Source organism: Columba livia, chromosome 20 (genome assembly GCF_036013475.1).
Source record: "Columba livia isolate bColLiv1 breed racing homer chromosome 20, bColLiv1.pat.W.v2, whole genome shotgun sequence".
Classification (NCBI taxonomy): domain Eukaryota; kingdom Metazoa; phylum Chordata; class Aves; order Columbiformes; family Columbidae; genus Columba; species Columba livia.
This window is the reverse complement of record NC_088621.1, coordinates 4936847-4951819: the sequence shown is the minus strand read 5'-3', so window position 1 is coordinate 4951819 and position 14973 is coordinate 4936847. Positions and strand designations below refer to the sequence as shown.

Below are 14973 nucleotides of genomic sequence, written 5' to 3'. Positions count from 1 at the left end.
TTGACACTTTGTTTTGCCTTTATCCCTTTGCATTTTACAAAAGTTCTTACTCAGGTGCTTGTCTGCATCCAGCAGCCAAACCAGCTGCTCAGCCCCACAGCGCAAACACCATCACACAGGACCGCGCTCCATCTGGCCCGTCCCAAAGCCTCCCACAGCTGCATGCCTTCGTACCTGCCACTTTGCCGGTGTGCTGCAGCTTTCATCCATAAGCCAACAACATTTTTCAGTGATTTCTGCTGAGTCAGAGAAAGCCTCTACGAGGGCTGCTGCTTCTCCACGTGGGAACGCGCTTCTGGGGAATAATTACGGAGAGTTTAAAAAGGGATTTTCAGCAGCCAAATTGCTTCACATTCAGGCTCCTGGCCAGGAAGGCAGAGCCCAAAAGCTGCTCTTTGGCACTGTGAGAAAATACCTTGCACCTGGGCCCATCATGGGCGTGCATTGCCTGCGGGCGAAGGTCACTCCTCACACGGCAGCGCCCTGGCACTGAAAGATGTGCTCATGGCTTGGTGGGTCCAGCGAAGCAATCTGATTCCCAAATTAGCCAGCTTGCACTTACCCAGCATCCCTGTGTGTTCTGTCCTCTCCAGGCTGTGCCCACCCAAGGCTTTTTATCCCCGCACCACAATGGATTTGAGAATGTGCTGCATGGCAGAAAGACAGTCCCTGCAAAGCTCCAGGAGATGATGGGAACACACTGCTAGTAACTTCCCCCCCCCCTAAATTTTGAGACATATTTTGAGGTTGTGAAACATATTGACTGTGAAATAGAGATAAGAACTGGAGTAGACACAAACAGCGTAGGTGTTACTCCTGTTTTCTTGCAACTCCCACTCTCTTGCAAAAATAGTACAGCAAGCAGCTCACTGCTCTGTGCCATCCTTCATGGACCAAGCGACAGCAGGACCACGTACCTGGGCATCGGCAGACTGAACCACACGCAGAATTGGCATCTGAGGCACTTGTAGAGGTGCCAAACAGTTCCTGTTCCTTAAAATCTATGGAGAGAAGTTCTGTCTTAAAAAAAGATGAAATTAAATATTTTCAAATGTTATATAAATACATTAAAAGTAGTAATATCATTCCAAAGTGCTCCAAAAACTTGCCACACTGAGCTAGAGTGCTTTCCATCAAGAAAAGAGGCGATGGGAAGTCGCAGTGGGGTATCACTGCATCCACTCAGTTTCTGTTCACATTACACGCAACACACCCAACCTTTAGGCCACACCTGCGCCATAATTCTTACGTGCTCTTAATCCCTATGCATTTCTAAACCCAAGCAAAATACACTTAATTAGGTGCCGACCAGTTGCAGAAATCAGATAGGCAGCTGCTTCCAGAAGATACATCTCCTGATGGACAGGGATGTTGTGCAATTTGGGGAGAGCATCACCCAGCTGTGGGCTGGCGGTGGGGAGAACACTTGTGATTAGACTCCAGGGTGTCACCTCAGCAGAGGAGAAGCTCGCAAACGGTGACGGTGATGGCTTTCCGACTCAGGGGACAGTCACCAGAGCCCCCCATGGCAGGACCGGGTGAGTACCCACCAATGCTTCTCCTATGGGACCAGTGGGGTAGCAGCATGATGGGGATTTGCAGGTACAAGTCACCACCTTGCACTAAAACCCGCCTTGACTGACCCTCCTTTGCTCCATTTCTTGCCTTTTTTATCCAAAACGGAGAGGGAGATTTTTAAACAGCCTCTCAGCTGATTGTTAAGGCAGGAACAGTGCTAAGGACCAAGGTTTTTGGCCGTTTTCTAGCCCAGAAGGAATTTTGGGCAGGGATTACTGCTTTCATGACAACTAGTGAGAATAACATCTCTGTACAAATGTCAGAGAGGTTTCCGAGCGGCCCTTTGGACTCGGACTTGGGGAAACCATGCGATATGGCAGCAACACCTTGCCATAAATAATCCTATCTATCAACATCAGTCATTAATCATATTTGCTCACTCACCCTGTGCTGCAGTTGAGTTTAATGGGACATGGGGCTGAAAACAAAAATTAGGTTTAGGTTGAAAGAGAGAAGGGCAGAGGAATGGGCTTCAGGTTTGGAGACAAAGTCAAAAAATGCAGGAAATGTGTATTTTCCACCAGTTGAGGATTTTTTCCTGCTATACCAGGAGTTTGGTACCCCTTGAGCATGTGGTGCCAGCCCACTCCCAGCTGAGGGGTGGTGGCCTGACATTTTGGGGTGGGATTTTGCAGCAAGACCACGAGGATGCATGGGAAGGATTGTCTGCTGGGGGGGTGAAAGCGCTTGCAGGCAACAGCATCCATGGTGGCCAACCCCTCCTTCTGCTTGCCCGCAGCCACCGGCATGGGCGGCGATGACACTGTCACCGCTGAAGTCTGCAAGGAAGGTGACATTGGGGATGGAGAGTGAGTAACCAGTGGTGGGGAGGCCAAGGGCTGGCCTGCAGACAGCGGGGCTGGAGTCGCCATGGCAGCAGCCGCCATGCTGTTGGCCACCATGCTGTTGGTTGAGGGGGCGGCATGTCTGCTGTGAGGGATAGAGCCCTGGCTCCCTTGGGTACCCACCTCTCCACCTCTCCCCCAGGCTCTTGGAGGTGATGGTGGCCGGTTACCCAGTGCTGCTGGTCAGGAACAAGAAGCAGTTCAGTGCCTTGGGCAGCAAGTGTCCCCACTATGGCGCCCCACTCAGCAAAGGTGACCCTGGCTCTGTGCAGGGGGGAGAAGCTGTGTCAGGGGGGTCAGGTCTCACAGCTCCATTGTGGGGGGATTTTCTGTTGCAGGAGTATTGAGAGGGGAGAGGCTGCGCTGCCCGTGGCATGGCTCCTGCTTTAACATCAAAACTGGAGACATCGAGGAATACCCTGCTCTGGACTGTCTTCCTTGCTTTAAGGTGACTTCTCGCTTCTTCCTGCTCCCAGTTTGAGCCATGTCCTCCATACCACCCACAAGCACCATGTTCTTTACGTCAGCTACAAAGACCTTGTCCTGGCCATGGTTCTGTGGTCCAGGTCACACAGAGCTACACATGGGATGATTTGTTGGGATCATCTAATGCCCTGTCCTAAAGCTCTGTTTGATCAAAGGTGATGCTGTACAGCCAGCACAGCTCTTCTGCCCTTGGGATGAGGAGAAAAGCTCACGAGCTCCTCAGTACCATTTGCCATCCGAGATCCCTACAAGTCACTCTCAATGTATCAGAGACAGATGGTTCACTGGACCAGAACCTCCCAGAAAAGCTCCCACCACCACCTCATGAATGTGGTGCTTAAATGCACTCTCACCCCTTCAGGTAACAGTGGAAGATGGAAAGGTGTTTGTTACAGCAAAAAAGAAGGTACTAACCTTACCTCCTGTTGCTAAGCTCAAGCAGCACTGTGGGCTAGGTGTGATTTCAGCATTTCTCATTTTCTTCTAGGATCTTGAAAGCAGTCGGAGAGTGAAGGACACAAGCATGCGATGCCTTCTCAACTACGACACGATGCTGCTTCTGGGAGGAGGTCAGTGAAGTGATACTGTGCATTCTCCACGGATGCTGTAAGCTGCCACTCTCTTCTCCAGGGAGGACGTGCCTTCCTCCTCCTACTCCTTAGTGACATATAAGAGGGCTGGGATGAGCATCTCTTGTAGGTGTGGCTGCCCTCGCGTGTGCAGAGACACTTCGCCAAGAGGGCTTTACTGGCAGGATCATCATGGCCACCAAAGAGAACCATGTTCCGTATGACAAATCCAAACTGAGCAAGGTTTGTATGTGAGAAGGGCAGGACTCTGAGTACCATGTGTGAATTAGGGACACGGCCCACACTCTTGGCCAGACAGAAATTGAGCCGTTCTGACAAAGCAGGCGTGCTGAGGCACCCACGAGGAAAAGGGGTATAATTTCCAGCTAACATCTCACTTCCTCCTCCCAGAAAGTCCTTGATCACAGTGCACCATAAGCTAATGGTTTTACCCCCTTTGACTGAGTTCTTCTTGCTAGAGTTTGAGTTGATGGGTTTTTCTGAGGAGGGACAGGAAGATGATGTGGGGAGCTGTGATTTACTAATGCAAAATTTGCCTCTTATGCAAACTTATGTCCCAATAAACACTGCAAGAGTATTGCTGGCTGCAAGAAGTGCTTTATTTCATATTTCTCCTTTGTTTCCAGCAAATGAACTTGAAAGCTGAGGATGCCTACCTCAGGAAACCTGAATTCCTTAGTGCTCGTGGTATAGAGATGTGGACAGAGAAAGAGGTACAAGAGCAACCAATTCAGTTCTCAATGGGTGATCCTGTACCTGCCATGGGGAGGGGACATCCACACCTGCAGGCATAGGGCTACATTTGTATAAATTAGTGCTCTGCCTAAGTACATGCGTTACTTTCTGGGACAGCACTCCAAGAGCTGGTGTGCAGACCTTGGGTGTAACACTCATCTGTGCTACCCATGGGCCCATCCCATGCAAAGAGGGTGAGCCTTCAAATCAGCCTTAGAGCAACCCGGACTTGGTGCTGTCGCTGAGCGATCCTAAAGCCTAAGACCTGTAGGAAGTAAGAGAGAGGACCCCAGCATTCCTCATCTCACCTGAGTGTCCAGAAATTGGGCACGCAGTCACAGGCAAGCGAACAAGCTGATGTGACAGGGCACCAGTGGTCCAGAGGTACCTGTCTGATCTTTGCCTCCTTTCTCATGCAGGCAGTGTCGGTGGATTTCCAGAAGCAGAAGGTCCGCTTCATGGATGGATCTTCACAGAAGTACCATCAGCTGCTCATTGCAACAGGCAGCCAGTAAGCACACAAAGCATCTGCTGTACACAAAATTTTAGATGGGACAAGATGGGTCAACACAGGAGTGTGGGGGTTTTCTAGAGGTGTGTGTGAGGGAGGTGGTAGGAGATAAAATGACAGGATGGGGTGACACAGCCGAGAGATTGCATGGGCTTGTGCTCCCACTCCATCCTTTCTGTTTCATTTCTGACTATAAGATGTATCTGCATTCTCTCTCTTTCAGTTCCAGCTACCTCAAAGTTCCCGGTGCAGACCTGCAGAACGTGTGCATTCTCCAAACCCCAGAAGACTCTAGAAAGATCTTAGAGCTGGCAACTGGGAGGAATCTGGTGATCGTAGGAGCTTCATTCATAGGTACCAGGCTGGAGTGGCCACCAAGGCATCAGTGACAGCCTTGAAAACCACTTTTGCTGCATGTGCAGGTTAACTTGGGGCTCTCAGGGAAGGGATGTTCGTTCATTGCCTGGCTGGGATTCTCCCTGGAGCCCTATAGCTGGTGGGAGTGTGTGTTACATAGCACATACTCACTGTTTCCTCTGACAGCCATAAACTTTGAGAGTTATAAACAATTTGTGGATATGCACAGAGGGAAATGTGCCTTGTGAAAAGGTCACTGTCCTTCAGAGGAGCTGGACTCTCTAGAAGCATTGGGAAAGTGAGGGAGTAAGGCATGGAAAGGGAGCTACTTTGTACACAGCTAGAAGGTGTTTTTTGCATTTCCTAATATCCAGGTCTGTAGTGCATGAGAAGAAAGAACAGGGAGGCTGAATACCTCAGCCCAGAAACGCAGAGAGGAGTAGCTCAACAGTGGCACGACATCAGATTTGTTCTCCTCACCTGGAAAGGGAAAAGCTTTCCAAGGAGGAAGGTGCAGGTTCCTGCTTGCAGCAGGCTCACCTCGGGCATGCCTTCCCCTTGCAGGAATGGAGATCGCTGCCTTCCTCTCAGACAAGGCTGGTGCAGTCTCAGTGGTGGAAAAAAAGGAGTTCCCTTTCCAGCATGCGCTGGGTCCTGAGGTTGGAGGTGTCGCCATGAAGGTGAGGAAAACCTGCTGCTAATTTCTAGGATGGAGAACACATGCTACCCAAGCAGCCCTGTGATCTGCAATGGCCTGGGAAATCCAGCCATTGTCCTGAGTGACAACCTCATATGCCCAGCCAACTTTCTCACAGCCCCAGCTGCACACACACAGCTGGTCCCAACCTCCCTCGCACACAAGTTGCACTCTCCAGCTCAGCTTCATCCCCAAGCCCTGCTTCATCCTAGAGTCCTGACCAGGGCATCAAAGCCAGGCTTCCAGGCAGCCTGCACCAGCCAGGGACACAAACGAAACCGCTCCGCAGCAGCTGAGCCGCCTGCCTGGGTTTTGGCTGGGTACGGCTGTTTTTTACAGCAGCACAGCCTGGAATTTCCTTGTGAATACTCCAACCAGCTTCCTCTTCCTTTTCAGATGCTGCAAAATAACGGGGTGAAGTTTTACATGGAAACAGAACTCCGTGAGCTGAAAGGAAAGGATGGAAAGGTCAGTCATGCCATTGTGATCAATCAACTGTTAATTTTAGGGGAAAAAAAACAAACTGAGGCATAAGCCAGTGCCTTCACCTAGGCTTTCCTCTCCCACATTTAGACCCTCACATTTCTTCTCATTGAGCACAACTCTGAACTCAAAGGGCACCAGTATCTGTTCATATCTCAGGGACATCAGTGTGATTTTCTCTTACATTCCTGGCAACACACATTAGTTGGACAAGGTGATCTGAACCTGGGGAAGAAAGAAGACAGCAAAGAATGAGGCAGCAGGGAGACTGCAGGAATTAGGACAGAGTTTTTAACCCTTTGTTAACGATTCTTGCTTCCTTCCTAGGTCACAGAGGCTGTTCTTTCCAGTGGAGAGAATATACCTGCCGATGTGGTAGTGGTGGGAATAGGTATGAGAGCCCAGCTGGGAGAGGGAGGTGGCTTTGGGAGTGGGGAGAACAGCCAGCAAGCCCAGAGCACCCCAGTGCGTCCCCAGGACACCGCTCCCTGCAGTACCTTTCTTGCTCTGCTGTCATCCAACCCTTCCTCTTGTCCCTGAGCACCTGGAGAACATCAGCAGCCCACAAGCAGCAGCAGGAGGAAGGAGCTACTTACGCTCTCAGAGTGACCCTGGTTCACTTGCTGAGCTCCGCAGGTCCCTGCTGTGGTATCAGAGCACACCTTGTTCTGCACCTTAGTTTTATTGCCCCTGGATTAGCCCAGCACCAGCCCAAGAACCAGTCACTGCTGTGAGCTGCTGGGCTCCAAGCAGGCTGAACACACACATTTTTGCTGTAGGGCCAAGGCAAATTTCCTCCCTGCCTTTGCCGAGCTTTGCTGCATTTGTCTTTGCTCCTCTTCCTGCAGGAGTGGTCCCCAACTCCACATTTCTGAAGGGCACCTCCATCGCCAGAGATGACAGCAGCGCCATCCTGGTGGATCTAGTAAGTGCCAGCTGAGCATTCTCGGTCCACACCCAGTCCCGTCCCTCTCATCATTGCACTAATTGCTTTTTGTCCCATCAGCACATGCGAACCAACATCCCAAATGTCTTCGCTGCTGGGGATGTGGTCTCCTTTCCTGTAGAGCTTCTCGGCTGGGAACAGTCTAGCATCCATCACCAACAGGTGGCAGAGGCCCATGGTGAGACAGGAAGATGGGCATGGGAGGAACAGGACAGAGAGGACAGCAGGGAAACAAGAGGCACAGGGCACTTTTTTGAGGACCTACAAGCAACAAAACTATTTCTTCTCCTGGCTCATCACAGGTCACATTGCTGCCTTTAACATGCTGAAGAGAGAGAAGAAGCTGCACATTGTCCCCTTCTTCTGGACCAGGATGCTTGGCAAAAGCATCCGCTATGCAGGTAGGAGGAGGCGGAGAGATGGGAAGAGCTGAACTGCTTCCAAGCCCATCTGCTCATCCACCAGCAGGGTCTGGGGCTTGTAAACACACAGGGGGTGCAGAGTTTACCTGAAGCAGCTCAAGTTTTGGACTGAGTTTGTGAACCCTGTTTCTGAGCTCTGGGCCAGCAGGTTACCCAGAGCTCTTGTTCTTTCTGATCTCCGGTGGCTTAGAGGTCACAAAGGAGGAAGAAATTCCCTCTCTAAGGCAAGGAGAGGCTTGGGGTCATGACGCAGTCCTGCATTTCTGGGTCTGTTCTGCTTGTTCACGGTGTCTATGTCCGCTCCCCATCGCTGTTCCCAGCTCCAGCCAGTCACTGTCCCCTCTGCCCCTACCTGTGATGACACTGAGGTGGGACAGGTGCCAGCTGTGGTACCAGGGCTCCCCGAGTGGGCTGTGATGTTCTCTGTCTCTCTTAGGCTGCGGGAAGGGATACACGGACACTGTTGTGAAGGGCAGCCTGGAGCAACAGAAGTTCTTGATCTTTTACATCAGGTGAGTGAACTTGTGGCTGGTTGGTGCCCTGACACAGCAGTGCCCTGGGAACAGGACATGGTTCTGTCCCTTACAGCCTGCAGAGGCTCCACATCACCTCCCATGGCCACGCACTGCAGGCAGCTGCTGGCTGTTGAACCAGCAGTGAGGTGGTTTCAGAGCAAACCGAAGCAGGGAAGGAGAAGAGAATGAGCTCTGACGAAGACACCAGCTGGGCAGGGAGCCTGGGACACATCTCCTCTCCCTCTGCCCCGCTGCTCCCAGGCTCGGTGCCCAGCTCCCAGCAGCACCAGGCGATCTGTCACAAGTACCCGCACACCCTGCAGCACCAGCCACCCTCCTCTGAGCCCTCCAAAATACAGCTGGGCTCCAGCCAGGCTGCCATGGGGATGCTGCCATGCTGAGCTATGTACAGTGAGGACATCCACGTTCTTCCGCTTTCCCTTTCAGGGATGGCTTCGTGACTGCAGCCGCCAGCCTGAACTGTGACCCCATGGTGTCCCTGATTGCAGAAGTTTTATACTCGGGGAAACAAATCTCTAAAGAAGAAGCAGAGTAAGTGACACCCTGACCAGGCTGGTGGGTGGCACTGCGCTGTGTTCCCCATGCCAGCAGAGTCCACTGAGAGACACAAAGATAATTTAGTGCAAATCTGCAACATACCTCCTGCTTGCAGGGCCTGCGATGTCTGCAATACACCCTCACTGGCAGAAAGCTTGGTACGCGCCCTGCCGTGAGTGGCACAGAGTCAAGCAAGCGTTACCAGCTCCGCATCCTCCTGTCGTGGCACAAGAGAAATAAAATTATGAGCAAAGCTGAACCCAGCACCTGCATTTTGTGCTTGCAGACAGCCCTCGGCTGCTTGCCTGCATACTGGGGCAGAGCAAAGCAGCGCTTTCCCCTCTCTTCCAGGCAGGGACCTGCTGGGCTGGACAAGAGGAGGACGCTCAGGTCCTGGGGCTCAGCTGAGGGTCTGAGCAGGCAGAAGCAGCCACACGTTCACAGATCCACCAGCCCCTCCTGCTCCTCTCGCTGGCTGTTGGCAGGGAGCTTGGGTTCAGCACACCGGTCACGCTGACCTTCTGCTTTGCAAAAAGCACTTTTTCCCAGCAAGGGGAGCTGTGACCAAGGCAAGCTGCTCTCCCAGCTGGGAACTAGATAGTCTGTGTGTAGGAGCTCACACGAAATACCTTACCCCTAAGGACAGAGGGCTGCCATCCCATCTGAGCCAGCAGCACCTGCGGGCATTGCTACAGCTGCCTCAAATATCACAATATCTGCTGCAGCAAGCGATTCCCACTCCCTGACAGCAGCCTTGGCTGGTGTCTCCTCTCCCGCCGTGTCCCTGCGTGCTGGATGCTTCGAGGAGGTGACCAGATGCTGTAGAAAATGCAGCCTTGATGCTGGAGGAAAGAGTCACTGGATTTTTGCAAGGCAGCAGCAAGCAAAGCTGTGCTTTCTACAGGAAACACTGTACTTACTCACTGGTCACATGGGGCTTTGCAGGAGGAAGAGTAAACCCTGAGAGCTGGGCAAGTTCCTGCAGGGACACTGACTTTGTCACCCTAAAAACCCTCTGCTTTCACATTAAATGCAGGTTAACCATGAGCCCAAGCCTGTTTGCCCAGCAGGTGAGATACTAGGGTGCTGGTTTTGCACTAAATACAATAACTTGCACTCTGGCACCTTCTCACATCTGAAAAATTGACTATAAAGGTGGCGGTTTACATTTCCTGACCTCAGGAGCTTGGTGCGTCTGCTTAGGGCAACTCTCTACTCTGAAATAACCACATCTTACTGGGCACAGAGCTGGTTTTCAGCAGGTCGGGTCGGTGTTTTTCGGCAACAGGAGGAAGCAGCAAATCTAATCATTACCCCAACGCCAAGGCACGCAAGGGTGGAGATGCTGGTGGCTGGAATAGAGAGTTCCCTTCCACACCAAGCGTTGACAGCACCACACTGTGATGCACGGGAGGGTGAGCACAGCCCGGGAGCTGCTCCTCCTTGCCCTTGAGTATCCTGCACACACACCTTCACGACTTTTCTGCCCCCTTGGTGCACTCCAGGACCTGTCGAGCACTGAGCAGGTGCTGGCTATTTTGTATGGACTTGAAGCAGGGCAGCTGTGGTGGAAGAGGTCGACTCTGCCTCAAGCCAGAGGTGTCCATCCACAGTCCTTTCTGCTCAGAGAGCGATGCAAGGGGGTTCAGGCAGCCCTGCTCACTCTGGGTCACAATGATCCCAAAGAAACTTGGCTTCTTGTAGCCATCAGCAAGCACACATCAAGCAAACCAGCTCTCTGTAAGAAGGAAGGACCCCAGGACAACAGGCTTCCCCATTTATAACACTTAACGGACGCCAGACCACTTTCTGCACATTGCTAAGTGCCACAATTTGGTAACAGCCATGCCTTGAGCAGCTGGAACTCAGACAGGCAGATTTAGTTGAGACTCTGCAGACTTATTTCAGCGCAGGGTCGTCCCTCCCTGCTCACCCTCAGAGCTGGGACAAGCTGTGATCTTCCTGGCAGACCCCGAGCAGCAGCACCCAGACACCTCTCTGCTCCCCAGCCACCAGGGGAGGTGGTGGCCCTGGCAGCCCCATGGGACAGGCACCTCTAGGGGTGCAGGGGCTCTCAGGAGCCCTCACTAGGTCCACACAGACATTTCACTCTGCTCTGAGCCATAGGGGAGGAGCTCTACAGCTCCACTCTCACCCAGTGCAAGGCAGGGGGGGTCTCCATCCCTGGAGAGCAGTTTCCAAGTCTCCTTTAGGACAGACTTCTGCTTCAACAAAGCAGAACCTGGACCACAGAGGAGCCCAGCAAGGTTCACCTGGGCCCTTTTCAGTGCTGCCAGCTCCAAATACTGGGAATCCTGGCCCAGTCCCAGCTGCGGATGGGGCTGCCCAGCCTTGCAGGACCATGGTTCCCGGAACAGACGTCTGGGGCTGTGCGTGACTCGGCCCTGAGTCACCCGCTCCCGGCAGCCCGGCCCCAACCCGCACCAGGGCAGTGTGGGTGTGGGGCCGGCCCTCTCCTCCAGCTCCATCCCACTGCCTGGCACCGTGCAGGATTAACCCTGCTCCTGGGCTCAGCAGCAGGTCAGTCCTGCAAGCTACACCCAGCCTCAGGTCGCCTCTTTTGCTTGGGACAAACCAAAGGGGCCTGAACAACCAACCCTCCACCCGTGGAGACCAATGCAGCATCAGCCAGGGACTGAGCTCCAGTGCTATGCCCACCCCAGCAACCTGTGGGTCTGCAGCCCCCACCACCCTCCTGCCCGGCAGGTCCAGGCACCCCACAGGCAACAAACTTCCTAAAAACTGAACTGTTGAACAAAACAGAAAGTTTAATGCCTCTTTCGGTCTTCTCTAGTTATCTTTCAACTCAGTGCCACCCCACCAGTGGGGGAAACCCTGCTTGACAGCCCCACTGGCAGGGCTGCCTGGCAATCCCCAGACAAGGCTCCGTATGGAGTCCGAGAGGAGACTTCTTCATCCCAGTCGGACTCATCCTCAGCCCGCAAATCCACGGGATGCTGCAGACTGGCCCATCCTAGTCACTCGAGGCGCAGATCCAGCTGACATTCAAGGCACCGGTGACGAGAAGCGAGTGGCTACATTCAACAGTTCTTCAACTGGCAGCTTTAGCTACTAGAGAAGGACATAAAGCTTGCCACTGAAGAACTGGTGCTGGTTAGCCAGGAGCAGGGCGGCAGGGCAGCACCTGGGAAGGGAACACACACATCAGAGCCAGGATCGAACCATGACGAGCTGAGACATCACCCACAGCAGCCGCCTCAAGTGACAGAGCTGCTTCTCTCCCCCACCCCAGCACCAAGTCCTGATCTGTCGCCTTGTCCTTCCCCCCAGGGGCAGAGATCCCACAGGATCACCCTGCTGTTCCAGGGGATCCAGAGGCATATCTGACCTCCACTCTTCCCATCCCTCCCCCTCTCCCAAAGCAGCCGGTGTGTCAACTCCAGCACCTGCAGCCATCCCTAAAATGCAAGCGACAAAGAAATCAAGGCCGTTTCTGCTGGAAAACAAGAGATAAGGCAACCTGCTCTGGCAGGGACCGGTGGCCACGGCAGGGAGGCCACTGCAGGTGGGGGTTAAGGCATTTCCCACCTGCTCACCCCAGGTTGGCAGGGTACCACCTGGCCAGGGGCCAACGCCGCCCACCGGGAAAGACACTTTGTCAGGTGGCTGCTGCCAAGGCATTTTGGGGAGCACAGCCTCCTTCCATGTTATTTTGTCAGAGAACGAGGACATGAGCCCCGGGGGCCTGGTGTGGGACCTCGCTGCTCCCCCTTCAACTCAGGAAAAACCCCCCATTTTCACACCCCCCAGCACTTTAGCCGTGAGGGTCGAGTTCTGGGAAAGCCCCCAGTGTCCAGCACTGCTGTGCGGGGACAGATGTCCCCAGTGCGGGGACAGACAGCCGGTCACCGCAGCAACTGCCCCACAGCATCCTCCCGCCAGCGTCACCCCAAAGGCACCGGCGATGCCGGCTGGCCCCGGGGGATGGCCGGGGTCCCGGTGGGTGTCACGGCGGGGGCTGCGGGAACGCTCCCGGTGCGGGGCCGGTGGCCGGGGCGCAGCGGCGGCGGCGGGGCCTGCCGGGGATGCCGAGCATTCCTGGCGTGCCGGGTACATCTGGTCCGGATTCCAGCGAGCGGGTCCCGGCCCCGCTCCACCCCCGCCGGGCCGTGAATCAGCACCCGCCGCTGAGCCACCGGCTCCGGGAGCTGGCGGGGGGGGCTCTGCCGGTAACAGGGCTCTTCCCCATCCCTTCTCGGCTCACTGGCACCGGAGAGGGCCCCGGTGGGAGCTCACCCCACTAATAAGACCCACTGTACCCCAAACTAGTGCTCCCCTCCCGGTTTAACCGGGTCGCCCCCCTTCCCTCTCTCGTCTTGATAAGACGAACTCCCGCTCCCCACCAAAAGAGACAACTCCTCCCCGGGAAAGCCGGTCCTTCCGCTCCCCGCCGGGGGACCCCACCGACCTCCTGCCCCCTCCGCTGCCCGGGATGCTCCGGTCCGTGACCACGGCGGGGAGCGGCCTCGGGTCAAAGTCTGCCCCACCCGGTCCCGGAGTGAAGGTCACCCCCGGGGTGGCCACTGCCCGTCGCAGCGCGGCCCCGGCCGCGGCCCCACCCGCCCCACCGGGAGCCCCGGAGCGGGGGCCGCGCCCCGGTCCCAGTCCCAACCCCCCCTACCCCGCCCTGCCGCCACCGGGGGCGAGGCCACCGGGCCCAGGCGGCGCCCGCGAAGTCCCGAGAGGGTCGCGCTGAGCCGTACCCCCCACCGCCGCCCGGCCTCGGGGAAAGGTGACCTTCCCCGGCGGGACTACCGGGCGCGATAGGATTACCCTCAAACCCCCGCGCACCTGCAGCCCCGCAAAGGGCTGTGCTGCCCTTACCGCCCTCCCCGGCGCAGCCCCGCCGGACCCACCTGCGCGGCGCCGCCACCACCCGACCCGGTGCCGCCGCTCCCCCCGCCGCCGCGCGCCGGCTCCCGTCTCGGATCAGCTGGCGGAGTCATGACGCAGCCACCCACCGGCCCCGCCCCCGGCCAATCGCCTCCCGGGACGGGCGGTGCGAGCCCCGCCCCCGCCGCGCCCGCCCCCGCCGCGAGTGCTGTCCGCTCCCGCCAATGGCGACCAAACACCGGCTGCCACCCAGCCAATGGGAAGGCAAAGCCGGCTCTCTGCCCCGCCCACCCCGTTGGGGGAGCGCTGGGCTCACCCCTGGCCAACCGGCGGTTGCCTAGGAAACGGCTGGGCCCGCCCCACCGCGGGGCATGCCGGGAGGTGTAGTGCGGCGCGGCGCTCCCGGCATGCCCCGCGTGCTGTGAGTTGGCATTTTCAAGAGGGTGAAGGAGGCGGTGGGGGGAGGGCGGCTCTGAAAGGGCCCGGCCCGCACCGGAGGCTCCTGCCGGGGCGCGGCGCTGTCTCGGGGCCGCCCCGGCCGCCCCCTCCCGCCCTCGGGCGGCGCCGCCCGCGCCTTTCATCGCTTGGGGCCGGTGACACAGCCCCGATTCCGAGAAGTTGCTCTAAGTCGGCGGCCAATCAGAAGTGAGCGCTTGCCGTGCGCACCAATAGGCGGCCGTGGGGGGCGGAGCTGCGGGAACTCGGCTGACCCCGATGACTTGGCAGCGCCGCGCGATGACTGGACAACTTATTTAAAGGGGCCGCACCCTCCGCCCCAGCCGCGGGGGTGGAGGGCGGGGGCGGCGGCCGCCCGGCTAGGCCAAGCGAGCGGGGCCACCACAGCCCTGCGGGCAGCCGCAGCGCTCCCGCCCCAGCTGCTGCGGACCGAGCCGGGTGGGGGGCGGGGTTCAGGGGTGCGGTGCCCCTTTAAGGACGTTTCCTGCCCTTCGCCCCAGTAACAGCTGATTGCAGCGGGCAGGGGGCGGGGGCCAATAGGCTGCCTCCACGTCCCGCCCACGTGACTCCCACGCGCTGCCGCCGCCGCGCCATGCGGCGCTGCCCGGAGGGAGCCCCCTGCGCCCTTAAAGGGGCCGCACGGGGTCCAGCCGCGGAATGGTGTCCTGGCAGCCTCCCCGCGGGCAGAGCTGCGCCCGGCGGCCCCGCGCCTGGCGGCAGAGCCCGGGACACACCGGGGCGGTGGCCCCGGCTCACAGAGACTGGGACCGGGCAGTGCGGTGCCCGGCTCCCCCTCTCCACCCCAGCCCCGCAGCCTGCGGGGACCGCGCTGGGTCCCGCGGAGAGAACAGCGGGAGGGCGGTGGCGGGGGATGCCCTGGCCCCGCTCCCTGCACCGGCACTCACCTGCCGCCGGTGGG

General features: G+C 56.7%; 1 protein-coding gene and 1 long non-coding RNA gene across 7 annotated transcripts; one reads left to right on the top strand and one right to left on the bottom strand.

Annotated features, from left to right (window-relative positions):
- LOC110358554 (uncharacterized) lies at positions 1-14953 on the bottom strand. The gene is made up of 4 exons (XR_010467269.1): positions 13622-14953; positions 3324-11889; positions 918-1001; positions 1-295 (listed from the first exon to the last, which is right to left on the bottom strand). It is a non-coding gene; the product is annotated as an uncharacterized LOC110358554 (long non-coding RNA).
- Positions 1298-9293, top strand: LOC102092161 (apoptosis-inducing factor 3). Of its 6 annotated transcripts, none has more exons than XM_065036417.1 (19): positions 1299-1538; positions 2318-2368; positions 2566-2675; positions 2762-2871; positions 3271-3315; positions 3397-3478; positions 3609-3721; positions 4126-4212; positions 4654-4745; positions 4969-5099; positions 5667-5782; positions 6196-6267; positions 6610-6673; positions 7131-7207; positions 7289-7406; positions 7531-7629; positions 8087-8162; positions 8613-8717; positions 9075-9293. In XM_065036417.1, the coding sequence occupies exons 3-19, from the start codon at positions 2579-2581 to the stop codon at positions 9238-9240; spliced, it is 1650 nt and encodes a 549-aa protein (XP_064892489.1). In that variant the 5' UTR covers positions 1299-1538; positions 2318-2368; positions 2566-2578; the 3' UTR covers positions 9241-9293. The 6 variants fall into 6 exon arrangements, with proteins under 6 accessions (XP_064892490.1, XP_064892489.1, XP_064892485.1 ...); XM_065036413.1 differs by having other exon boundaries at positions 2318-2387; XM_065036414.1 differs by having other exon boundaries at positions 2272-2387.
- Positions 14954-14973: the final 20 nt, after the last annotated feature.

Excerpts from the sequence above, each read along its gene's own strand:
- LOC102092161 (XM_065036413.1), top strand. The coding sequence starts at position 1,487 with ATGGCTTTCCGACTCAGGGGACAGTCACCAGAGCCCCCCATGGCAGGA. Across the intron at positions 3,316-3,396 it reads TTGTTACAGCAAAAAAGAAG|GATCTTGAAAGCAGTCGGAG; the intron begins GTACTAACCTTA and ends ATTTTCTTCTAG. Across the intron at positions 5,100-5,666 it reads CGTAGGAGCTTCATTCATAG|GAATGGAGATCGCTGCCTTC; the intron begins GTACCAGGCTGG and ends TTCCCCTTGCAG.